General features: G+C 59.4%; 1 protein-coding gene across 1 annotated transcript in view; it reads left to right on the forward strand.

The window, feature by feature from the left end:
- CFAP46 (cilia and flagella associated protein 46) overlaps positions 1-23,518 on the forward strand; it is a 57,560-nt gene that overhangs the window by 14,153 nt on the left and 19,889 nt on the right. Inside the window, exons 19-35 of the mRNA XM_059661993.1 lie at positions 872-1,037; positions 1,724-1,873; positions 2,879-2,986; positions 3,614-3,780; positions 8,494-8,625; positions 8,978-9,140; positions 11,385-11,469; positions 12,579-12,717; positions 13,097-13,280; positions 14,461-14,620; positions 16,141-16,364; positions 17,310-17,444; positions 18,099-18,248; positions 20,713-20,861; positions 21,705-21,803; positions 22,371-22,503; positions 23,251-23,397. Coding sequence (XP_059517976.1) covers positions 872-1,037; positions 1,724-1,873; positions 2,879-2,986; positions 3,614-3,780; positions 8,494-8,625; positions 8,978-9,140; positions 11,385-11,469; positions 12,579-12,717; positions 13,097-13,280; positions 14,461-14,620; positions 16,141-16,364; positions 17,310-17,444; positions 18,099-18,248; positions 20,713-20,861; positions 21,705-21,803; positions 22,371-22,503; positions 23,251-23,397 — 2,491 coding nt within the window. The remainder of the gene's footprint in view (positions 1-871; positions 1,038-1,723; positions 1,874-2,878; positions 2,987-3,613; positions 3,781-8,493; positions 8,626-8,977; positions 9,141-11,384; positions 11,470-12,578; positions 12,718-13,096; positions 13,281-14,460; positions 14,621-16,140; positions 16,365-17,309; positions 17,445-18,098; positions 18,249-20,712; positions 20,862-21,704; positions 21,804-22,370; positions 22,504-23,250; positions 23,398-23,518) is intronic.

Consider the following 23,518-nt stretch of genomic DNA (forward strand, 5'->3'; position numbering starts at 1 on the left):
GAGCTTTGGGGTCAGGCGGGTGTCCCCTTCTTTAGTGCTGCCCCGGGGAGGGCTGCTCCAGCAATCCCCGGGTCCCCATTTACTCACCGTGCACCCCTGAGCCAAACACTCACCCTCTCTGAGCTGCGGGGCAGTGTGTGGGGGTCCAGGAGGCTCCCGGGAGCCTGCACGCCCGCCCAGGGCCGGCCTGGGAGCCCAGCCTGTCTCTGATGCTAAAGTAGAAATTCAAGAATGAACGAGTCAGAATGCGGCGACGTACAATGTGATGTTTTTTAAAAGTGATGAGTAATAAAGAAAATGGGCCATGAAATGAGGAGGTGCCCAGCGGCCTCCCTTCGTCTGTGGGTGTGAGGCCGGCTCGGCCTCTGACATCGCGCCTGTGGGGCTGTGGGCTGCGAGGCCTCGAGCCTGGGCCTCCTCGTGGCCATCGTGCTGCGCGTTTCTGTTGGAGACGAGGATCTTAGTCCCCAGGTCTTAGCACACGGAGATCACCTGTGACCATTTTAAACGCTTTAGTGCCACCTCGTTTCTGGTGAGAAACACGGAGGTTCGGTACAAGCCCATTTGCCCTGGTGATGGATGGAAATTCTCTGACCGCTACCCGGGGCCTTTCTGTCCAGCCCACGTGGCCAGGGTCGCCTTCCACTGTGAAGGTACCTGTGTCAGGGGACAGCGCGTCCCCAGAGCAGGCTGCCACAGCCAGCTGCCTCCCTCGAGGCCCGAAAATGGCTCCTGGAGCAGGTGCTGCCTGGTGGGGGGCCACCTTTCCGCTTAATCCCAGGAGACGGGGACCCCGTGAGTACGGCTGTCGTGGACTCCAGGGACTCGCGCCTCGAGTCTGAGCTTCACCCGCTGACACCTTGCGTTCCAGCGACCCCGTCACGTTGGCGATGCTCTGCAACGCTTTGGCTCGAGGCCTAATTATCAGCTGGATCCCGACCCAGGTGCCAGAAAAATCTAGAAAAGTCATTCGACCAAATACGTCACACACACCACTGGACTCGGGAGCCATCTCTGAAATCAAAACGGCGGTGGAGGTATAGAGGCGGGGTTCGCGGGGCGGCCCCTCGCCGCAGTCCTGGTCCCGGGGTGAGGACAGGGAGCAGTGGGGGTGAAACTGTCAGCCTGTCCATCTGCTGGGAAAAGGGGTGCTAAGCGAGGACAGGAACAGGCTTTTCCCTAAAAACAGGGAGCGGACGTCCCTCAGGCCCAGGTCATGTCTGTGCTGGCTTCTCAGGCGCAGAGGACAAGAGGGGTGGGAAGCCAGGAGAGCGCAGAGCAGCCGGGGCCACATCCGCAGACCACGTGCGCGGTCAGAGGCTGCGAGCAAGTGGGAGCGCTGGTCCCATGGACGTTACCTCCCGATCAATGTGCACGAGGTGGAGGAAACATGGTGGTCGTGATGGATGTGCCAAAGCATTGGCACATTCATCACCCGTTTCTAGTCCAGAAGGATCTTAGCAAACAGGGAGGGAAGCAAGTTCCTTAGTGAGTTTCAGGGAAGCGCAGGACCTGCAGCTGCCCCGAGTGGTGAGGAGGTGGGAGGGCGAGCCGAGACCTCAGCTCCCGGCCGCTCCAGGACAGGCCGGGCTTGGCAGGTGTTCAGGCCTCGGTTGCGGTCTGCACCAAGGGCCAGGGCCACGTATGGTTAATGGTTTGGGTCTCGGCTCAGGTCTCTCTCTGCGGAGTCCTGGTTGTATGAACAAGGACACCCCCATTTCAGGTCTGCGAGTTTGCCCTGACCCTGACCAATGGGGCGGTGCCCGAGGAGGTCGTGCCCATCGAAGCCCGGCAGCAGCTCATCGCCACCTGGGTGAAGGCCAAGCAGCTGCTGCAGCAGCAGATCGGGACGAGGCTGGGCACGGAGGAGCAGGTGGGCTGCGGGCTGCCTCCCCGCCTCCCTCCCCTTGGGCCTCGCCAGCCTGGAGGGCAGCGCACGGCGGGCCGTGCCCTTCTGTACGCGGTGCTCCCCTCCACGGAGGGCTGTTCCCGCTGAAGTCACTGCCCCGGCCCCTCCACCTGCCCAGGCCATGGTGCCTCCCCTTCCTCCAGCCCTCTGGTCACTCTTCCAAATGTCCACCGAGCCACTGGGCCTCTGGGGGTGCTCCCCACCCTCAGTGGTGCTCCCTGTGGCCTTATTTGGAGGTGCATTCAGGCCAGGGGGGGCCTGCTTTGGCAGGATATCGGGACCCTAAGCTGTGAACACAAGGCTGTGGGAGTGGGGGCTGGGAGAGCAAGTGGGGACCCGGAGAGGAGATGGGTGTGTGGCTGTAGAGGGAGCCTCCCAGGGGCACTGGCTGGAGCCAGAGGGCACTGGGACAGGGAGACCGGAGAGGCAGTGAGCATGGGCATCTGAGCGGGCCAGGGTCAAGGGATGATTGGAGGGGGACGGAAGGAAGGCCATTCCTGCTCTGCTGGTGGCCTGCCCTCCACCTGCAGCCGGTCAGCCCCATCATCTGACCGCTCTGCACCACTTCCTGCCTCTTGATGGTGTGGGAAGGTCACTGGGAGAGAAACTTTTTTTTTCTTTATTTAAATATATTTTATTGATTTTTTACAAGAGGAAGGGAGAGGGATAGAGAGTTAGAAACATCGATGAGAGAGAAACATCGATCAGCTGCCTCCTGCACATGTCCCACTGGGGATGTGCCCGCAACCAAGGTACATGCCCTTGACCGGAATCGAACCTGGGACCCTTCAGTCCACAGACTGACACTCTATCCACTGAGCCAAACCGGTGCTGGCGGGAGAGAAACTTTTATACAAATAGCTCCGATTACTGCCACGGGGCTGGTATTTCACAGGGTTGAAGTCCCAAGTGTGCCAGACCCTTCCTGGGTCCCCTGGGCTCACGGACGCTCTGTGCTTCCTTCCCCAGGGCACCAACGAGGACATCAACGCCGTGACCAGAATCCTTGTCGCCCTGGAGATGTATTCCTGCAACGGGCTGGGCCTCATGGACTTCACCGTGCCCTCCTTGGCTAACGTAGGTGTCACCTCCGTCCTCAGGCATCACCTTCCCCAGGTGTCACCCCCTCCCCCCAGGGGTCACTGTGCCCCCTGAGGCCCAGGTAGTCACCACCAGATGCCCTGTTGGCACACCAGACAGAATCCCCCAACCTGAGGCCACTTGTTCAAATCCTGCTGCTCAGAGGCAGAGCCGGGGTCAGAGGGCCTTGCCGAGTGTGGCTGGCGTTGGGACCTGGCCTGCCTGAGTGACCGCCTTCTCACCAGCACCTGTTGTCCCCCTCAGGGCACCTGAGTTTAGTTTCACTCGGCAGCTCCCCTCTGAGCTTCCTCTGTGGTTCCATGTAGAGCAGAGTGTTCCTGGGGATACTGAGGCAGCGTGGACACCGGGGCCTCTGCCCCCGAACAGGCGACCCTGAGCCCGAGCCTGGGCCTAAGTTTGCTTTGAGCGATGCGGTAACTGAGCCTCGGTGCGTGTGCCGTGGGATGGCCCGGTACCCATCGGGTCTCTGGGATAACATCGCTCCGTGATCCATGGCGAGGTGCAAGGTTTCAGCAAATGAAGTGGCCCCCAGCGGACAGCACCCACCACGGTGGGCGGAGGGTCGCCCCGCACTGAACGCCCCCCCCCCCGCCCTCCGCGCAGCTGCTGAAGATGGTCTCCGAGTGCAACTGGACGGACCCCCTGGTGCAGCTGCAGACGCTGGCCCGCCTGAGCCACTTTGCCTACACAGCCCACGACCACGAGGTCACCATGGTGTGCTCGCAGAAGGCCATCCAGATGGGCATCAAGTACCTGAGGGTGTTAAATCCGTGAGTAGCCCCCTGGCGCCCGACTCCTGGTGACCCCATGGTGTGGCGTCTCCCTGCCTCCCCCCACCCATCAGGAGGAACACGAAGAATTCTCGTAACCACACCTCGGTGTGTAGGGGCGCTCGTGGGGACCAGGGATGACTTGTGTAGAGGCGCTCGTCGGGACCAGGGATGACTTGTGTAGAGGCGCTCGTGGGGACCAGGGATGACTTGTGTAGGGGGCGCTCGTGGGGACCAGGGATGACTTGTGTAGGGGGCGCTCGTGGGGACCAGGGATGACTTGTGTAGGGGGCGCTCGTGGGGACCAGGGATGACTTGTGTAGGGGGCGCTCGTGGGGACCAGGGATGACTTGTGTAGGGGGCGCTCGTGGGGACCAGGGATGACTTGTGTAGGGGGCGCTCGTGGGGACCAGGGATGACTTGTGTAGAGGCGCTCGTGGGGACCAGGGATGACTTGTGTAGGGGCGCTCGTCGGGGACCAGGGATGACTTGTGTAGGGGGCGCTCGTCGGGACCAGGGATGACTTGTATAGAGGCGCTCGTGGGGACCAGGGATGACTTGTGTAGAGGCGCTCGTGGGGACCAGGGATGACTTGTGTAGGGGCGCTCGTCGGGACCAGGGATGACTTGTGTAGGGGGCGCTCGTGGGGACCAGGGATGACTTGTGTAGGGGGCGCTCGTGGGGACCAGGGATGACTTGTGTAGGGGGTGCTCGTGGGGACCAGGGATGACTTGTGTAGAGGCGCTCGTGGGGACCAGGGAGGACTTGTGTAGGGGGCGCTCGTGGGGACCAGGGATGACTTGTGTAGAGGCGCTCGTGGGGACCAGGGATGACTTGTGTAGGGGGCGCTCGTGGGGACCAGGGATGACTTGTGTAGGGGGCGCTCGTGGGGACCAGGGATGACTTGTGTAGGGGGCGCTCGTGGGGACCAGGGATGACTTGTGTAGAGGCGCTCGTGGGGACCAGGGATGACTTGTGTAGGGGGCGCTCGTGGGGACCAGGGATGACTTGTGTAGGGGGCGCTCGTGGGGACCAGGGATGACTTGTGTAGAGGCGCTCGTGGAGACCAGGGATGACTTGTGTAGGGGGCGCTCGTGGGGACCAGGGATGACTTGTGTAGAGGCGCTCGTGGGGACCAGGGATGACTTGTGTAGGGGGCGCTCGTGGGGACCAGGGATGACTTGTGTAGGGGGCGCTCGTGGGGACCAGGGATGACTTGTGTAGAGGCGCTCGTGGAGACCAGGGATGACTTGTGTAGGGGGCGCTCGTGGGGACCAGGGAGGACTTGTGTAGGGGGCGCTCGTCGGGACCAGGGATGACTTGTGTAGGGGGCGCTCGTCGGGACCAGGGATGACTTGTGTAGGGGGCGCTCGTCGGGACCAGAGATGACTTGTGTAGGGGGCGCTCGTCGGGACCAGGAATGACTTGTGTAGAGGCGCTCGTGGGGACCAGGGATGACTTGTGTAGGGGGCGCTCGTGGGGACCAGGGATGACTTGTGTAGGGGGCGCTCGTCGGGACCAGAGATGACTTGTGTAGGGGGCGCTCGTCGGGACCAGGGATGACTTGTGTAGAGGCGCTCGTGGGGACCAGGGATGACTTGTGTAGGGGGCGCTCGTGGGGACCAGGGATGACTTGTGTAGGGGGCGCTCGTCGGGACCAGGGATGACTTGTGTAGGGGGCGCTCGTCGGGACCAGGGATGACTTGTGTAGGGGGCGCTCGTGGGGACCAGGGATGACTTGTGTGGAGGCGCTCGTGGGGACCAGGGATGACTTGTGGAGAGGCGCTCGTCGGGACCAGGGATGACTTGTGTAGGGGGCGCTCGTCGGGACCAGGGATGACTTGTGTAGGGGGCGCTCGTCGGGACCAGGGATGACTTGTGTAGGGGGCGCTCGTGGGGACCAGGGATGACTTGTGTAGGGGGCGCTCGTCGGGACCAGGGATGACTTGTGTAGGGGGCGCTCGTCGGGACCAGGGATGACTTGTGTAGGGGGCGCTCGTCGGGACCAGGGATGACTTGTGTAGGGGGCGCTCGTCGGGACCAGGGATGACTTGTGTAGGGGGCGCTCGTCGGGACCAGGGATGACTTGTGTAGGGGGCGCTCGTGGGGACCAGGGATGACTTGTGTAGGGGGCGCTCGTCGGGACCAGGGATGACTTGTGTAGAGGCGCTCGTCGGGACCAGGGATGACTTGTGTAGGGGCGCTCATCGGGACCAGGGATGACTTGTGTAGAGGCGCTCGTGGGGACCAGGGATGACTTGTGTAGAGGCTACGGAGAGGTACCTTCACTGGCCAGGCCCCGCCCACCTCTGGGCATCCCCAGCGGCCCGGCCAGGTGCCCGTGCAGCCCCCGTCCCGGTCCCACTTGGCCAGGACAGTACCGCCCCTGGGCCCCGGGAGAGCTGTGCTCGGAAGGGCTCTGAGGCCACTCCAGCCTCACCCCGCTGCCAGCGTGGCAGGCACAGAGGTGGGAAGCGGCTCACAGATGCCCCTGCCCTTCCCAACAGGATCCTTGGTTTACCAGGATTTTGAGTCGGCAGCAAGGCACCCTAAGTGCGTTAGGAAGTAATGAAAGGGCAATTTCAGTGAAAGGGAAATGCCCTCTCCCCGCCCCCTCAGCCCAGGGCTGCCAGCCGCTCGCTCCCCAGAGGCCACCGCTGCCCAGGTCCTGGGATGGCCCAGGTGGCCACAGGGCGCTTCATCTTTCTGACAGTTTGCTCCTGGCTCACAGGGCCCGTTCAGCTGATCAGTAGATGAAGGTTGTACTGAATCTTTCCTCTATTTCCAGAGGTGAGGCTTTTAAAAATCTTTGTTGCTAATATAAATATTTCTCCAGTAAACACGGTTTTCCTTGAGGTTCTTCTCTTCAGCTCACTTCCTGAATCTGTTTCCTGAAAGTCGAAATCACTGACCCATGTGGCCAGTGCCTCGGGCATGCTGAGGGCACAAACCGGGACGCCCCCAAGGGCTCTGCATGCGTCACCTCATTTATTCCTCGCAACGGCTGTTCCCACACTGCAGATAGGGATACTGAGGCAGAGGCTAAGTCACCCCGCTGGTGAGTGGCAGAGCCAGGATTGGAGCTGATCCATACCAGGAGAAAAACAGTCATTAGAACAGAAAAAAAAAAAATCAACAGGCCCTGACACAACACAATGCACTTAAAACAGCTACTCTAAATAAAAGAAAGGATGCTTAAGGGACAAATTAATGTACAGGTGGAGAATTTCAACAAAGAAATAAAAACTATAATAAAGAACTAAGTGGAAATTCTAGAACTGAAAAATACAATACTCATCATGGAAATAACACTGGAGAAGCGATATGTCACTTTGAATGAGGGTCAGCAGGCTATTGAAATTGAACCCTAAAGAACAAAACCGAAGCTCAGGGGGACAGAGGCAGCAGAGGGAGGCAGAGATGCATCCGCTTGGAAATGTGGCAGCCGAGCCCTGGCCGGGTGGCTCAGGTGGTTAGAACATCCTCCCGGTACGCCAAGGTTGCACCCCGTCAGGGCACAGACAAGAAGCAGCCAGTGAAGGCATCGATAAGTGGGACAACACATGGATGTCTCTGTCTCTCTCTCTCTCTCTCTCTCTCTCTCTCTCTCTCTCTCTCTCAAAATTAATAAATCAATCAAGGAAATGTAGCAGCAGAAATGTTTTGAAATTGAATCCAGAGATCCAGCATTTTCGATGAGCTGCAAGTAGGATGAACACCAAGAAAGCCACACCTGCTTTCATTGTGGTCAAATGGCCGAGGGAAGCCTGGGAGAGGAGCTGGAAGGGGAAAAGACACACTGCATACAGGGGAACAAGGTCAGGCCTGCGGACTGCTCAACAGGAACAACCAGGACCCTGTCAATCTGGAATTCTCTACCCACCAAGAGCAGCAGCTCCCCACTGGGCTCCTGCCTGCTCCTGCAGGCGGCTCCCTGGCTTCAGAGCCCCGGCCCAGGCAGGGAGTGTCCCCAGGGGCCAGTGTATGTCTCTCAGAGTCAAGTCGGTACCTCCTGGGCTGAGGTGCAGGCATGTGATCAGTCCAGCCTGGACAGGGGACGATGTCTTAGTGTGTGCGGTGTCCTGTGGGCCCAGTCTGGCTGGCCGGGCCAGCAAACGTCGAGGGAGCGGGATTGCATGTTCTCCGTATCTCGCTGAGTGGGAGCTGCCCAGCACTGAGCCCCCGTGTGCACCGGGGCTCCCCGAGGGGCTTGCTCTGCTCACCGGCTGCCGTGCACAGCACCCCACACGTTAGTCACTTAAGACATCAGCTGACGCTGGCCTGTTCTCCCTCCCGGGGCACCTGTCCCTCCCTTCGCCGTCCCCCCAAGGCCTGAGTCCCCTAAACTCAAAGGTCCCCATGAGACTTGCAACTAGCTCACCCCAGGCTAAACCCCTGACCTTGTTCCGAGGCCCCTTTTCTCTGACCTCAGTGAGTCAGAGATGCCCTGTCCAGCTGCTGCTTCTAGGCGAAGGCCGTCCTTGTCTCACTGTCCCCAGCTTTAATAAGCGTCCGCTCAAAATTGAAAAAATGTTTTAAACAAGACGCCAGCTGATGCTGTCCAGCGGTTCTCTGGGTAGCCTGCACTCAGCCAGTTACTTCTGGCTCGGGGACTTTGGGGAGGCTGCTCCAGGCACCCCAGGCTCACTCACCTTTCTGCACCCTCCCTGCCCCCCACAGCCTGCCTGTGTGCTAAGGCATCTCTGTCCGCAGGGTCCAGGCTCAGCTGGTGGCGGAAATGCTGAGTGCCAGTGCCTGCATCCAGGGCAGGAGCGTCATGGAGAACCTGAAGGGACGGAAGCAGCTGCGCCTGTCGGCCAGCACGGCCTTCTTCGAGAGCGTGAGGTGCGCCATGCTGCGCGCGGCTGCGCGGATTGCGTGTGTGGTGGGTCTGGGTGCGTGCTGTGTTTGGGTAAGGGCAGCTGCCGTGAGGGCCCTGAGATGAAGAGCATGACACGCAGTCGGGACTGTCACGGAGGCCGGCCCTCCCTCACGGACCCCCTGGCAAGGGTGGGGGTGGGGGGGTCAAGGCAGGGTATTCACAGCTGGGACCCCCAGGGGCATGTCCTGCAGACGTGGGCACAGGCGCCAGGTCGGACACCCGGCCTCACCCTGCCCCCCGAGGACCCAGGAGCTGTCGGTGGGTGCCTGCGCGTCTGCAGCTCACGCAGCCCGCTAGGTCCGGCCTCCCTTTCAGGTTTGGGGGCATGGCGCAGAGCAGCGCCCTGGTGATGCTGGCCGCACGGCACTACTGGAACACCCAGCTCCCGCTCCTGTCCTCCGCGGCCAACAGGAAGAAAGCCAGGCACATCATTCAGAGGATCGTCAACATCATCAACAAGACGGAGACCAAACCCCAGGTGCCCCAGGGCCGGCTGCCGGGGTCCCGCGGCTGCCTCTCAGGCTCTGCCTCCAGAGGAGGCGGCCGGGGCTCCCAAGCAAAGGCAGACCCCTCGGAGCTGCTCCAGTGGCGGTGGCCCCTGGCTGAGCTCAAGGCTTAGTCCTGACCTCCCTTCCCCACTGCCCTTCTCCACCCTCCCTCCCTCCGAGAGACCCTGACCCTTCCCTGGAAAGCTCCCTAGGAGAGGAGAGAGGGGCTAGGGGGCAGGACCCTGGGATCAGCTGAGGAAAGCACAGAGGCCGCTGGGCAAGATGCACACCAGGGCTGGGCAGGTCTCGGCCTGACTGACATCCCCCCACTGCACCCTATCACCAGCACCTTGATGGAGGGAACTGCCCTAGCCCTCACCCTCACCCTCCTCTCAGTGAGCACGGTGTGCCCAGGTTCGGCACGTTGGAGCCTTGTTGTGGCCGGACAGTGTTCCATGGTACGCAGACCTCGTGTCGTGTATCTGCTCCTCTGCGGATGGACATGGGTTGTTTCCATCTCCTGGCCGTGTGAACAGCGCTGCTGTGAACACGGGTGCACAGATACAGTTCCTTGTCGGCTCCTTGGGGTCTATACCCAGGGATGGAACTGCTGGGGTGTGTTGGTAGTTCTGTGTTTAGCCCTGGAGGAACTGTTGGGCTGTTTTCCACAGCGGCTGCACCGTTTTCCATTCCCACCAACAGTGTTCACGGGTTCCAGTGTCTCCACATCGTAGTCAACACTTGTTGTTTTCCATTCTAAAAAATGTAGCCATTCGAGTAGGTGTGAGGTGGTATCTCATTGTGGTTTTGATTTTAATTTCTTCAACGACGAATGCTATTGAGCATCTTCCATGTGCTTATTTGTTTTTCGTGTCTCGTCGCCCCAGCTGGCATTTCCGGTGCAATGTGGAACAGCAGCGGTGCGAGCACAGGCGTTCTTGTCTTGTTCTTGACCTCAGAGAGGACGTTTCAGCCTCTCACCACAGAGGACGGTGCTTTCGGTGGGCTTGTTTTCAATGCCTCTCATGGTGTTGAGGGCGTTTCCCACTACTCCTCGTTCCCTGAGAGATTTTGAGATTTTGTAATGAAAGATTGGCTTTTGTCGAATGCCTTTTCTTCATCAGTTGAGATGATCACGTGGCTTTCTCCTTCCTTCTGTTACTGTGATGTATCACGTTGATTGTTCTTCTTATGTTGAAGGGCCTTGTGCTCCTGGGATAAATCCCACTTGGTTGTGGTGCATAATATTTTTCTTATGCCCTTGGATTTGATTTGCGAATACCTTGTTGAGGATTTTTGCATTTATATCCGTAAGAGTATTGGTCTGTAATTTTCTTGCGATTCCTTTATCTCGATTTGCTCTCAAAATAATCCTAGTCGCATAGAATGAATGAGTTAGTGTTTCTTCCTTTTTAATTTTTTCGAGTTGAGGGGGATTGACATCAAGTATTTAAATGTTTGGTGGAGTTCACCTCCGAAGCCTTTTGTTCCGGGACTTTATTGGGAGGTTTCTGATTGCTGATTCAATCCCTACTTGTTAGAAGTTTGTTGAGATTTTCTATTTCTTTTTGAGTTAGCGTAGGTGACTTACATACTTTTCAGGATTCTTCCATTTCTTCCAGGCTGTCTAATTTGTTGGCGTACAATTGGCCATAGGACTCTCTGTTGCAATCCGTCTTGTCTCTCCAGGCTTGATAGGAATGTCCCCACTTTCATTTCTGATTTTAAGTGTTTGTGTCTTTTCTTTTTTTCCCATGTCAGTCTAGCTAAAAGTTTGTCAAAGAGCCAACTTTTGGTTTCCTTTATTTTCTTTTGTTTTTCTATTCTGCATTTTCTTGATCTCTGCTCTAATCTTTATTATTTCCTTCTTGCTGCTATTTTGGGTTTAGTTTGCTCTTTTTCTAGTTCTTTAGGGTCCAAGGGTCTAGTGTAGACATTTGGAGCTTTTGCTGTGCCTCATTGTTTTTCCCTAATGTCCTTTGATCCCACTGATTTAAAGGGACAGGAGTGACTTGGATGCCCTGTCACTGAGGAAGCTGTAGACCGGGGAGGCCTGCGTGTCCCCTACGCAGCTGACCTTGCCCTGGACGGCCTTTCTCATGGGCGAAGGGTGACTTAGTGTCTTAGAAATTTAGCTGCAGTTTCCGTCACTCGATGCGGAGGCAGACGAAGCACAAAGTGGTGAGGGAATAAGTGACAGCTTTCAAGGGCATGTCTCGTCGGTTCTGCTTCAGGAGAAAGGAGACGTGCAGCTCCTGCACCAGTGGCCGACCGCGGACCTGCAGAGCGGAGGCACCTCCGAGGGCTCCTTCCTCCCAGGTGCGCAGCCGCCGCCGCCGCACGCGGGGCCGGAGGACGCTGTGCCTCAGTCCCCGGCCCTTCTGTAAAGCCAGCGTGACCGTGGCGGGAACCGCAGGTGGCGTCTGCCAGCCGTGGGGCTGTGACAGGCACTGCCAGTGCTTCTCATGAACGGCCTCGCGAGGCCCCCGTTGTGCCCAGGGCACCCAGGCCTGATGGTCCCCTTGTCCGGGGCCACACGGTCCATCCAGGCCGCCCAGGCTGCCCTGACAGCGAGCCTCTGGGTTATTCTGGTGGATGAATCAGATTCAAGTTCCATAAACATGTGGAGCCATTCCCTAAAAAAATACCGACCTTAGAACAATGAAAACCATATTTTAGAATCCACGTTTAAAGAAAGAAATGACGAGTATCTGCTAATTCGCCGCCCCTGTTAGTGTAAGAGCCTCGTGTGTGCTCAGGGTGTGACGCTGGGGTTAGAGCCGAGGTCCCTCCCGATTTAGAGACACAAACTTGACTTAAAACCAACAGGACGTGACCACACGTAGTTAAGCACTGAGTTAGCCTAAACCCCAGCAGTTACCTGGCTGGCGGTGCTGCAGAGAGGGATGCAGGTGGCAGCCCTCGGGGGCGGCGGGCAGCGTCACGCAGGAGCCCTGGTGGAGAGCCAGCCGGCGTGGCCCGCGACAAAGCACCACACGGGCTAAATGGAGTCGCAGTTAGAATTCAAATTCTAGGGAAAAACCGAAAGTGGAATGGAGCAAAGCAAGAGAATTTTGTGGAAAGATTATGTCCTAAACGTTAAAGTGGCCAAAGAGGCACCATTTCAAATACATGAACTTTAAATACTGAGAATAAAGAACATGAGTAACATGAAAAAGTCAGCGCTGGGGAAATGTGCCCGGTTGGCAGCTGAGGGAGGAGCTCCCGTAACCCATCCAGAGGCGCGGTGGCGGCGGTGGCGGGGGGAGGGGGTCTGCTGTGCTCAGCCCCAGGGGAGGCTCCATCCGCGCCCCCCCACCCCACCCCGTGGCCTCCAGGAGGAGGCAGTGTGTGTGTGTGTGTGTGTGTGTGTGTGTGTGGACCTGTCCCAGCCCAGGCCCCTGCAGCCCTGAGCCCTGTCCCTGCAGAGGCCGATGATGACCTGTCCCTGCGGGCCGCGCTCTACGGGCTGCTGTTCCACTGCCACGCCGACCATGAGGACTGGGAGGGCGGCCTGAAGGTGCTGGACGAGGCCGTGCAGATACTGCCTCGGACCGCGCACCGCCTGTGAGTGCGCCCCACCCTCCCACCCCGACCTGGACCCCCTGCCAGGAGCCCCTCCTGAAGCCCCAGTGCCTTCGCAGTCCCACCCCCCCCTCCATCACGGACCCCCTCACTCTCCCTTTTCTGATGACTTTTCTCCATGAAGAACCCATCATGAGAAGGGTAGGGATTTACAACACGATGTCCACCCAGAAATAATAAATTAAAATAATAAATTTAAAAAATCGACCACAACCCAAAAGCCCAAGTAACTCAGGTTCCGTTTTGTTTTATCTTTGTAAGTAGGGAAACGGACCAGTACGTCTGTGTTGGGTGAATTATATACATAGTTACATTTTTGTCCTTCGATTCCAGAATTAATTCCTCTTTCAATTTCCTTTAGCTTGATTTTCAAGCATATGGTCCTCGTGAAGGCCAAACTTGGCCAGAATTTTACAATGGAAATACAGAAGTTTAAAGATGAGAGTGAAGATTACTTGGCCCACATGTGGCACCGCCTGGCCTTGAACTCAAAGAACGTCTACGGAGAGTTGACCTGCTATCAGAACGCAATCCAGGCCTTGCAGGTGTGGCCCCGAGCCGTCCTGGAGGTGATGGGGGGATGGGGTGAGGGGTGACAGCGGTTCTTCATGCACATGTCAAGGGCAGCAGACGGTCCCGTCTCTCCTTGCCCTCTCCAGGGTGGGGGGACAAGTTGCTGGTGTAGGAGCCTGTGTGCCTGTCACTGCCTGGGGGCATCTGGCTGCCCTCCCCACTGAGGACTTCCTCCCCTTGGCTGCCACACCCCTCCCTACCCAGGGCCCCACCTCCTGCTCCTGTGTTTGGGGCCTCCTTTCCTGCCCCCCCTCCCCGCCCCACATACACACACATCCTCTCCCTACCCAGGGCCCTCCCTACCCAGGGTACCCACTCCCGCTGACCTCAATCAGTGCCTCTATGCTGATTCTGCTCATCAACCTCCCTCCACTCTGACCTCGAATGTCCCGCTGCCCCCTCCACTCTTCCTTCCATCTCACCTGCATGAGCCCAGCATTCCCCAAACCCCTGCGGCTCCACACCCTCCCCGCTGCCTTCCCGACCTTCAGAACCCAGGCAGCCCCACCCTCCACCTGTGAGCTGTGGGATGAAGAGTGTGGGGGTGAGGGCGGGCCAGGTAAGTGGGAGGCCAGGGCGCCACCTGCTGGCTGGCGCCTTCATTCCGTTGTGCAGCCATTACTGGCCATTTGTGCCTTGGATGGGACCCTGCACGCTGGACAGGGCACCTTCTCTGCCCTCCAAAGCCCAGTTCACCACAGAACCACCCGGATAAAGCCTCACAGGCACGTTCCAGCCCGTGCCGGAGGAGACCGGCTGAGGAGAGGGATGCCAGGGGCCAGTCGAGGCCGGCGTGGCCAGCAACCTGGTCTGGGCTGGCGGGACACACAGGGTCTGGGGGGCACTGGGCTGGGCTGCGGGTGTCCTCAGGGAGCGGAGGCCTGCGGAGGCCTTGCCAACCTCTAGTCTTGCTACTTGCTGCACATGAACACGGACCCCTGGCCCAGGGCTGAGAGGTCGTGATGAGCCTGGACGGCCAGGTGAGTCCCAGTGGAGGAGTCTCGCTGGGATGACTACAGGGTGAAAACGGACCATTTGCTTCTAGAAAGTGAAGCAACGAAACTGCCGGTGCCCGAGACTGTGGCTCAGTGCGTATCAGGGTGCCGAGTGCGGGGTGCAGCGTCGCCACCCCTTTTCTGTTTAACCCCAAAGAAGCCGGAGAGCGCGTGGCACAAGGTCGACTACATCATGGAGTTCAGCGAGTGGCTGTATTACCAGCAGTTCCCCATCGAGGACGTGACCTTCCACCTGAACTGGGCCATCGACATCCTTCTGGGGATGAAACCTTCCAGGGACACACCTGAGCCCACAGGTGAGGCGCTGCGGCCAGGGACGGCTCCTGGGCACGCTGGCCCTCTCGCTGTCCCCTCTGGCTCAGAGAGCAGGCCCTCCGGTGATCAAGGTCATGATCTGGAGCCAGCCCCAGGCCACCCCCAAGGTATGTGGAGGCCGCAGAGGGGTTTGGCTTGGGGTCAGAGGTGGGGTTTGCCGAGCGGGGTGCTGGTGGGTGGGAAACCTGGGCAGCCTCACTGTGGCCACAGTCTTGGGGGAGGGGCTTACAGACTGCGGGTGCTCCTCGTGGCAGATCTGGGGGAGGCCAGGGACTGCGGAACTCCCCGAAATGCCCACAGGCCTGCCCCGGGGACCCGTCATGGAGGGAGCAGCGTTTCAGAGGAAACCAGCCCCCCTTCCTGTGGGAGAGCGGCCTCTCCTGGGCTGTGTGGGGGACTGAGGTGACCCCCAAGCACCGGAGCCTGCTCTGTGGGGAGCATGATGTGTGCCAGGAGCCCGTTGGGCTGGAGAGAGGAGATGGGGCTCTAACGGGCTCAGCAGGGCCACCTGCAGGGTTTCCAAAGGCGCTGGCAGGTCGGGCCTCCTTCCCCGTACCCCCCCCGCCCCCCCCCCCGTCTCCCCCGCACCCCACAGCCCTCTTCCCCCACCTAGGCTGGTCCTGAGCCCCTGCTGTCAGCAAGGCTGAGGGCCTTCTTAGGACCAGGGCCTGGGGCAGGTGAGCAGTGGCTACGCGGGGCCACCACAGGCAACCCGCAAAAGGGACAGTGGCCACGCGCAGCAGACGGAGGGGGAAGCGAGGCTGCTGGGCTCCTGTTCTGGGTCCTGCTCCAGCAAGAGGGCGCTCTCACACCAAAAAGGGGAATGCCCCCCCCAACCCCCCTCCCCCCCAGACAGGCCGCATGATGCTGGCCCAGGCTGGGCTGCAGCACTGAGACGGCCTCCATCCTGGCCTGCAGATTCGGGGGCCCTGGAAAAGGGCGGCCCCCTGTCTGCACTAGAAGCATGTGGAGCTCAGACCAACTAGGGTGACCCGCGGAGGGGAAGGTCCATCGCTCCCAACCCCCTACCCTGGGCCTGGGACCCGTGTCTCCTCGCAGCCTGGCCATGGCCACGGCACCCCAGATGTCAGGCCTGCTGTCTCCCTTCAGGGGAGCAGCCCTGGGCCCTGCATGGTGGGCGCACCTTCTATTTTTTGTTTGTTTGTTTGTTTGCTTGTTTTTATTCTCACCTGAGGATATTTTCCCATTGATTTTTTAGAGAGAGTGGAAGAGAGAGGAAAGACAGAGAGAAACATCGATGTGAGAGAAACCCATCCATCGGTTGCCTCCTGCACGAGCCCCGATCAGGGCCTGGGCCAGGGAGGAGCCTGCAGCCTGACCAGCATGGCACCCAGGACCCTTCGGTCCACAGGCCGACTCTCTATCCTCGGAGCCCCACCGGCGAGGGCGGGGCGCCCCCTCTGGAAGAGGACTCAGTCCTCTGACCCCTGGGGCCCGGGGGAAGGGCGGAGAGGAAGTGGCCACGGCTGCGGACACCAAGTCGGGGCGCCCTCTCTTCCAGGAGAGCCCCCGTTCACGCAGGAGGCCCCGGAGAGCGGGTCTGAGCACTTGGGGACGGTCTTCCTGGAGAAGCTGCGGAACGTGCGGCAGCTGGAGGCGCTGGCCCGCGCCCACATCCTGCTGGCCCTGCTGGGCACCCCGGGCGCCGCCGGCTACCAGGACTACTGCCTCATGGCCTACTCCTTCCTCCGGCACATCTGGCAGGTGGGCCCGGCCGCCGCGCTGGGCGGGGCGCCGCTCCTCCGGGGACCGGGCTGGGGCTCAGTTTTGCTGCTTCCAAAGATTCTCTAAAGCCCAGGATGTGCCTTAGCTGGTGTGGCTCAGTGGATAGAGCGTCAGGGTCCTGGGGTTGGTTCCAGTCAGGGGCACATGCCCAGGTTTCGGGCTCAATCCCCACTGGGGGGTGTGCAGGAGGCAGCCGATCCATGATTCTCTCTCATCATTGATGTTTCTATCTCTCTCACCCTCTCCCTTCCTCTCCTCAAATCAATAAAGTTATATATATATATATATATATATATATATTTTTTTTTTAAAAAGACCAAGACGTGCGCAGCGTGTCTCCCTGAAGCCCTGTCCCTGTCCGCTTCACTCGTCAGTGCTGCGTCCTCCAGTCGGCCCCTCCTCTCTGAACACCCCCCCCCCAGGGTCACCCACGCTGCTGTGGGTAGTGGGCAGTCCGCTGAAGCCTGTGTCGTTCAGACCATCACCAACCCCTGTTGCTGGGCTTCCAGAATCTTCCCCCACCCGCGCACCCCTTCCGCCCACCTCTGTACAGCCCCCTTCCCGGCAGCTCTGGGCGGCCTTGTGTTCTTGGGGACCTCCTGCGGCAGCGCCCCCAGCAGGGCAGCTCTGTCCAGACAGGCCTGGCTTCCGAGGGCAGGTTTGCCCCAGACCCCGTCCTGCCCAGGATTCTGTGGGACCCTTTGGGGCACCCTGGTGTGGTTCATGGACAGGAGGCTCAGGCACTGTAACGCCTCCTCGAGGGTCGCCCTCACCCCGTGTCCCCCGGGGACGCTGTGGCCGCCCCTGCACCCGGCTCACCGGCCGGGCCCGCAGGCTGACCGCCCCTCGGACCTGAGCGTCCGGGAGGAAGGTGGGAACGGGTGTCTGATCTTAATGTTGCCAATTTTTATTTCATTCCCCCAGGTTTCTTTATTAACAGCAGGAAAGTCGTTCTCAGAAAGTAAAATCCTAGCAACAGCTAGTTCCAATCTGTTGCTTAAAAAAGAGAAGGAGAAGGTCAAGGACAAGGACCGAGAGAAGAGCAAAGACCCGAAGCAGGTAGCGGTTTCTCAGAGGCGCAGGCAGCACAGCCGCCCCCCCGCCCCCCCCCCCCCCGCGGACACAGCTCAGCGCCCCAGGCTGTGGGCCCGATGAGTGTGTCTGTGCCTCAGTTTCCTCTTCTGCAAAATGGAGGCAGTGATCTCTCTGTCACACAGACCCCCGGGGAGCTAGGGCCGCAATGGGAGATGGGGTATGGAGGGGTGTGTGTCTGGCTTCTCCCTGGCGTTTACCCCACACCAGAGCAGTCTCAGATCAAAGGCCCTGCAAGGTGCTCCCCAGGCACCTCTGGGACCTGGTTGTGGGTGGGAGGGGCAGTGACTTTCCCATCGCAGGGGGCTGTCCCCGCCTCCCCCCCCCACCCCCGACCTCTCACCTGAGCGTCTGCCTGTCCACATGGCCGTGCTCCTGCCACCCGCCTGCCATTGTCCGGGCCGCTCTGCCCCACAGAGCCGGGCTCTCGCCTGTGCTCGGGCGCCAGCGTTTACGGACGAGGGTGTGTGATGGCACCGGTCACAGTGCACGGGGCAGAGAGCCTAAGCCCCGCTCTCCCAGGAGGGACGGACGTCCCGTCGAGTTTTGGGTGTCTGCCCACACTCCCACTGGACTTTCAACTCCACTTCGTAAAGCAAACCCTGTGTGCCCGCTTCACAGATTCAAATCCCGCTTTCCGGCAAAGAGGTGGAAGAGCCCCCCGCGAGCGTGGAGGCGTGGGCTTCCTACTTCTGCCCCGAAGAGGTGATGGCTTTCTTCCGACAGGACAGGAGCAACTTTACCGTGAACACATCCAGCATCCAGAGGCCGGTGGGTAAACCAAGGAGCCGTCCCAGCCCGGGGGGCACGCTGCCGCCTGCACTCCTGCCATCACGGCTGCTGACTCAGCGCAGCCGGGGTTTGGCGTGAACCGTGCCCGGGGGAGAAGCGCGTGGAGGGGCTGGTCTCGGGGAGTGTTGCCTCTGAGGACCCGTGTGAGGACCTGTGTGACTACATCCGGATGATCTCCCTCCTTGGGACCTGTGTCTGATCAGACCCCCACAGCCCTTTTGCCGCGTGAAGTCACACGCACAGGTCCCGGGGGCGGAGGGGAGACACACCTGGAGACTTTGGGGGCCTTGTTCAGCCCAATGTGATTCTGCATGTTTCTTGTGCTTTAAAAAGTGGAGTCCCCCCGTGTGTGATCTTGGGGGTCATGTGGGGGCAGGCCTGGGGGCTGGCTTCCTTGTGGCTCTGGTTGGTTGGCTGCTTGGAGCACTCCATTGCCCGCCTGGACCACAATCCCCGTGTCCTTCCCACTGTGGACGGACATTTGGGTGGTTTCAGGGGTGGCTTCCTCAGGTGAGGCCGCTGTGGGAGTCGGTGCCCACGGGTTTGGAGGGCACGCCCACCAGCAGGGTTTGCGGGTTGCGGGGCATGTGTGCCTCCAACCTCAATGGGCATCGCCGAGTGCCTCCCACAGTGGCTGTGTCAGTGACACCCCTCAGGGGGCAAGAGCTCCTGCTGCCACATCCTCACCCGACTGTGGCTCCCCTTCTCAGCTGTGGCCCTAGGGTGGGCGTGTGGCGGCTGCGCAGGTGGCTCCAGCGAGGCCTGGCACCTCGCAATGTCTGTGGCCACGGTGTCCTCTGTGTGGCCCCCTGTCCAGTCCATTGCCCACATTTTATTTATTTATTTATTTTTTAAATATATTTGTGTTGGTTTCAGAGAGGAAGGGAGAGGGAGAGAGAGACAGAAACATCAACGATGAGAGAGACTCATTGATCGGCTCCCTCCTGCACGCCCCCTACTGGGGATTGAGCCTGCAACCCAGGCACGTGCCCTGACCGGGAATCGCACCGTGACCTTCTGGTGGTTCATAGGTCAATGCCTAACCACTGACCCACATCGGCTGGGCCTGCAATCCACTTGAAGCTGGTGTGTGTGGGTCTGGGGAAGAGCCGTGTCCCCGTCTTGAGGTGCCTCGTTTGTCAGGAGGCGAATGGCCGGCCACACATGCCGCCGTCGCAGGGTCTGGATGCTGAGCTCACACCCCGTGTGTGCCGGTGGGGAGCGTGGCCCTTGGTTCCCGAGTCGGCTGCTCCGATTCCACGGAAGCCCCATGAGATCTGGCTGTGACGCGTGGAGGCTCAGGTGGAGGGCAGCGCGGGCATCTTTGCCGTACTCTCACCCCCGAGCTCTCGCCCCACTGGTTTGGACGGACTTCTGGGTGGGCCTTCTGGGCCCGGAGCTTCTATGTGGGAAGATTTAAAATGATGGATCCAATTCACTCAATAGTCAAGAAGTCCTCAGAGTTCTATTCTTGTAATGATGTTTGTGGGTTGCGTTTTTCTTGGATGTTTCCATTTAATATAAAAAAATTTAATTTTGGCTTCGTGTTGTTCTTAACGCCCTTTTATGATCTCTTGGTGTGTGGGGGGTCTGTGAGATATCCGTGTCTCTCCCACCCCTCGTTCTCCACCGGCCTCACTGGGCGTCATCCACTATCAGTCTCTCCGGGCCACCCAAGGCCACTGGGCTGGGGTGGCGCCCCCAGAGGGCTGCACTCCTCCACACCCCTAGCCGTGCGGTGCAGCCCTGCGGGGACCCAACCTGGCACTGAGCTTTCGGGGGCCCTCAACCCCACAAACAAAGTCAGAGACAACATTCAGCCTCTTGGCTGCCTCTTCCAGCAGCAGACAGCCCATGGCAAGTGCACCCCAACATGTCAGGGTCCCCAAATACCTGCCTCCTTCCAGGTCCTGGCCCAGTAAGTTTTCTCAGTGATGTTCACGCTTTCAGTGCTTTTAAGTAGGTTTTTAAAATAGTTCATCCAACTTTTCTAATTTTCCACTGAAGATGAATTATTTTTTATCAAATCTAGTGCAACATTATAAGAAGTATTAGTTGTGTGTGTCCATAAAGAAATTCTTTTTTTAAAAAAATTTTGCTTTTAATGGATTGGTAGTTTTTAGTGGAAAAATAAATGAAACAAAAACATTAATTTGAATAAATTCATAAATGGATTGTTTCTTGTGAGAATCTTTAACTGTACTTGCGCGTGTGGTAAGTATAGGTCATTGCACACGACAAAATGGGAGCTATTCATGCAGGAGGGGAGGAGGGAGGAGGCCATTCGTTCACTCATTGAGCAAGCACTCGTGGGACAGCCGCTGTGTGCCAGGCACGGTGCGTGGCACCGAGGAGGACAGCGTTCTCCGGAGAAAGACCCCGTGGGCGAGCGGGCCAGCCTGCCTCCCCCTTGACCGTCCACGTTTGCTGTGTGTTTGTGCAGACGTACACTTTGTATTTTCTGGACCATCTGGTCAAGGCCCTGCAGAAGATGTCCCTCCATGAGCTCACGATCCCGGTCCTGCAGTTGGGTGTCCTGATTTCAGCTTGCGTGGTGGACAGCAAGAGCCTCAAAGATCTCTACCACCTCCGGTCGGTATCCCCGCTTCCCTTCCGGGGAGATCTTTGTAGGGTTTGTGCGACTTCTCTGCGGGCTTCAAATCCTTTCAAAATAAACAGCAACTGCCCTGGCTGGTGTGCTCAGTGGTTAGAGCATCAGTCCTCCCACCGAGGGGTCTTGGGTTCGATTCCTGGTCAGGGGCACGTACATGGGTTGCAGGTTCAATCCCAGGCCCTGGTCAGGCCGTGTGTGGGAGGCAACCAAACGATGTCTCTCTTACATCAATGTTTCAATGTTTCTCTCTCTCTCTCTCTCTCTCTCTCTCTCTCTCTCTCCCTCCCTCCTTCTCTCCCCCTCCTCCCCTCCTTCTACTCTCTAGAAATCAGTGGAAAAAATATCCTCAGGTAAGGATTAACAAAAATAAAAATAAACAGCCACTTTGCATAGTGACAGACGGTTGGTTGTGACTTAGGGAGGGGATCACATCGTAAGGAACATCAGTGTCAAACCACCATGTCGTCCCTGAAACTGCTGTAATATTGCGTGTCACCTGTGCTTCCATGACAGTGTTTTCAGCTGTTTTTCATAAGAACTAAAGCAGCGCATGGCGGTGATGGGTGGTCAGGGCGCCGCCATGTGCCTGGTCTGCACCTCGGACAAGGCGGCCCCAATATTGGGGACCTGCATTTAGTCAAAGATACGAACGAAGGTGTCAGTTTTTCTCTAACTGGAATTGGATAGAGCCGCCTCTTCCTTTTCCCTGGTAATGTTGTTTAGCTTGAAAAATTATTGAAAATACCATCCAGTTGTGCGTTTCTTTCTCGAGTGCACGGAGTGCAGTGCAGCCCGACAGGCCTGCTGTGTCCCCTCCCCAGGCTCGCCCTGGTCTGCTCCGACCTGAAGCTGAGAGAAGCAGCTGCCCTGCACGAGGACGCGGTGGGGCAGGTCTACATCGGGGACTCGGAGCAGTCCAGGTGCGCCCTGCTGCCCAGCTCAGCATGGCCCCTTCGCGAGGAGGAAGGAGCCCGTGGCCGCAGCGCCCTGTATCCCTCCACACCCCGGCCCCCACCGCCTAGCACGCTGGACAGTGGGTGTTGGGAGGAACCAGGGGTACAGAGCTCCGGGGATCAGGGTCTGGGGTGCTCTGCTGGGGTGCAGCTTCTTACTTACTGACCCTCCTGTGCACGGGCATCTCCCAGGCTGTGACGGTGCGAGGGGAGGGGAGACCAGGGACCCAGAACGTTCACGGGTCTGGGTGCAGCGGCAAAGGCGAAGGCGAGGGCAGCGGGCATGTGGAGGGCATGCGGGGGAGGGGGCCCGACAGGAGCCTGGCCCGTCTTGGCGGGCAGAGCTCTGTCTGGGCGTCCAGGGCAGGAGGCAGATGCACCGCTGGATGCATGAGCCTGGAGTGGGAGAGAGAATGGGCGAGAAGCGTGGGTTTGGAGTCCTGTGCGGTGCTGCCCGATCGTGGGGATTTTAAAAATCTTTGGTTGCCGGTGAAACAACGTTCTTCAGCATGTTGCCCGCTTCACTCACGTTAGCTGCAGAAAGGAGATTGCCCTGAGGAAGGAGAAGACCAGGGAGCCGTTGCTGGAAGAAAGCCTGCAGACGCTGACCGAGCCCCTGCCTGCCGGGCCGCCAGGGGAGATACGGCCCCTCGTGGCGAAGGACCAGGTAGCCGGGCTCTGCCCTGCCCAGCGAGGGGGCCCTCGGGGCGACAGGGCTGCAGCCGACCCGGTGCCTGTCTCCACTGCGCCGCGCCCAAAGCCCTGTGCGGCGGTGCCCTGGGAACTCCAGGGCGGATGGCGTGTGTCCCCTCCATGGCCCTGCTGGTCCCCGGGGAAGACGAGACTACAGACCAACCTAGAAAGGGCCCAGTAGGGCCCGAGCAGCGATTCAGAGAAGACAGCCTGGGTGGCACTGAGGGGTGCAGACTGAGGGGTGCAGAGCACGGGCCTGGGAAGGGCGGGGCCCTCGCAGCCAGAGAGCGTCTGTGGGTCTGACCACTTCCTGCGCTCCCTCTGCTCCGTGGGCTCCCCTCCCGTGGGCTGGCCCATTAGGAAAGCACTCACAGCCACCACAGTGGAGACTTGGTGGGAAGACGCCAGACAGGACCTGGGGTGTGCAGGCTCCTGCTGGGGACGGGCTGTGTGGGACCTGCACCAGGAGACGGAGGGCCCCTTGTGGTCATGCTGAATTGCTGAGCTCAGCGACCTGCCCCACGCCGGTCAGGGTGCTGCCTGGGCCAGGAGAGGGGGCCCGGAGCACGGGCGGGAGGAGGGCCGGCCCCGGACCCGGCTCAGGCAGCTGGGGGTGGCTTGGTTGGGTGAGAAGAGACAGGTGCCCAGGAGGAAAGCTGGGCTTCGGGCGACGGGCACAGACCTGGACATCAGAGGCAGAGCCGGCCTCGGTGTGTTACAGATTCTGAAGATGAACGGAGAGACGGGGCGAGGCCTGGAAGGCACGTCCTTTCCCCTCCTGTGGACCCTCAAAGCGGAAGTTCTGCTTGACATGGATTCCTACCAGCCCGCGCGGCTGCTCCTGTCCGAGGCGCAGCAGGCCTTCCAGGTAGGGCCGCCCGCACCCACCGCTGGGGCAGCGCCTGGCTGTCTGGAAGCGAGTTTGGGGTTTTCCGGGTCTAGAACACGCATGTGCTTCTCTGTGGAAAGTGCCTTTCATGCCCTTGTCT

This window comes from Myotis daubentonii, chromosome 13 (genome assembly GCF_963259705.1).
Source record: "Myotis daubentonii chromosome 13, mMyoDau2.1, whole genome shotgun sequence".
NCBI classification, from domain to species: Eukaryota; Metazoa; Chordata; class Mammalia; order Chiroptera; family Vespertilionidae; genus Myotis; species Myotis daubentonii.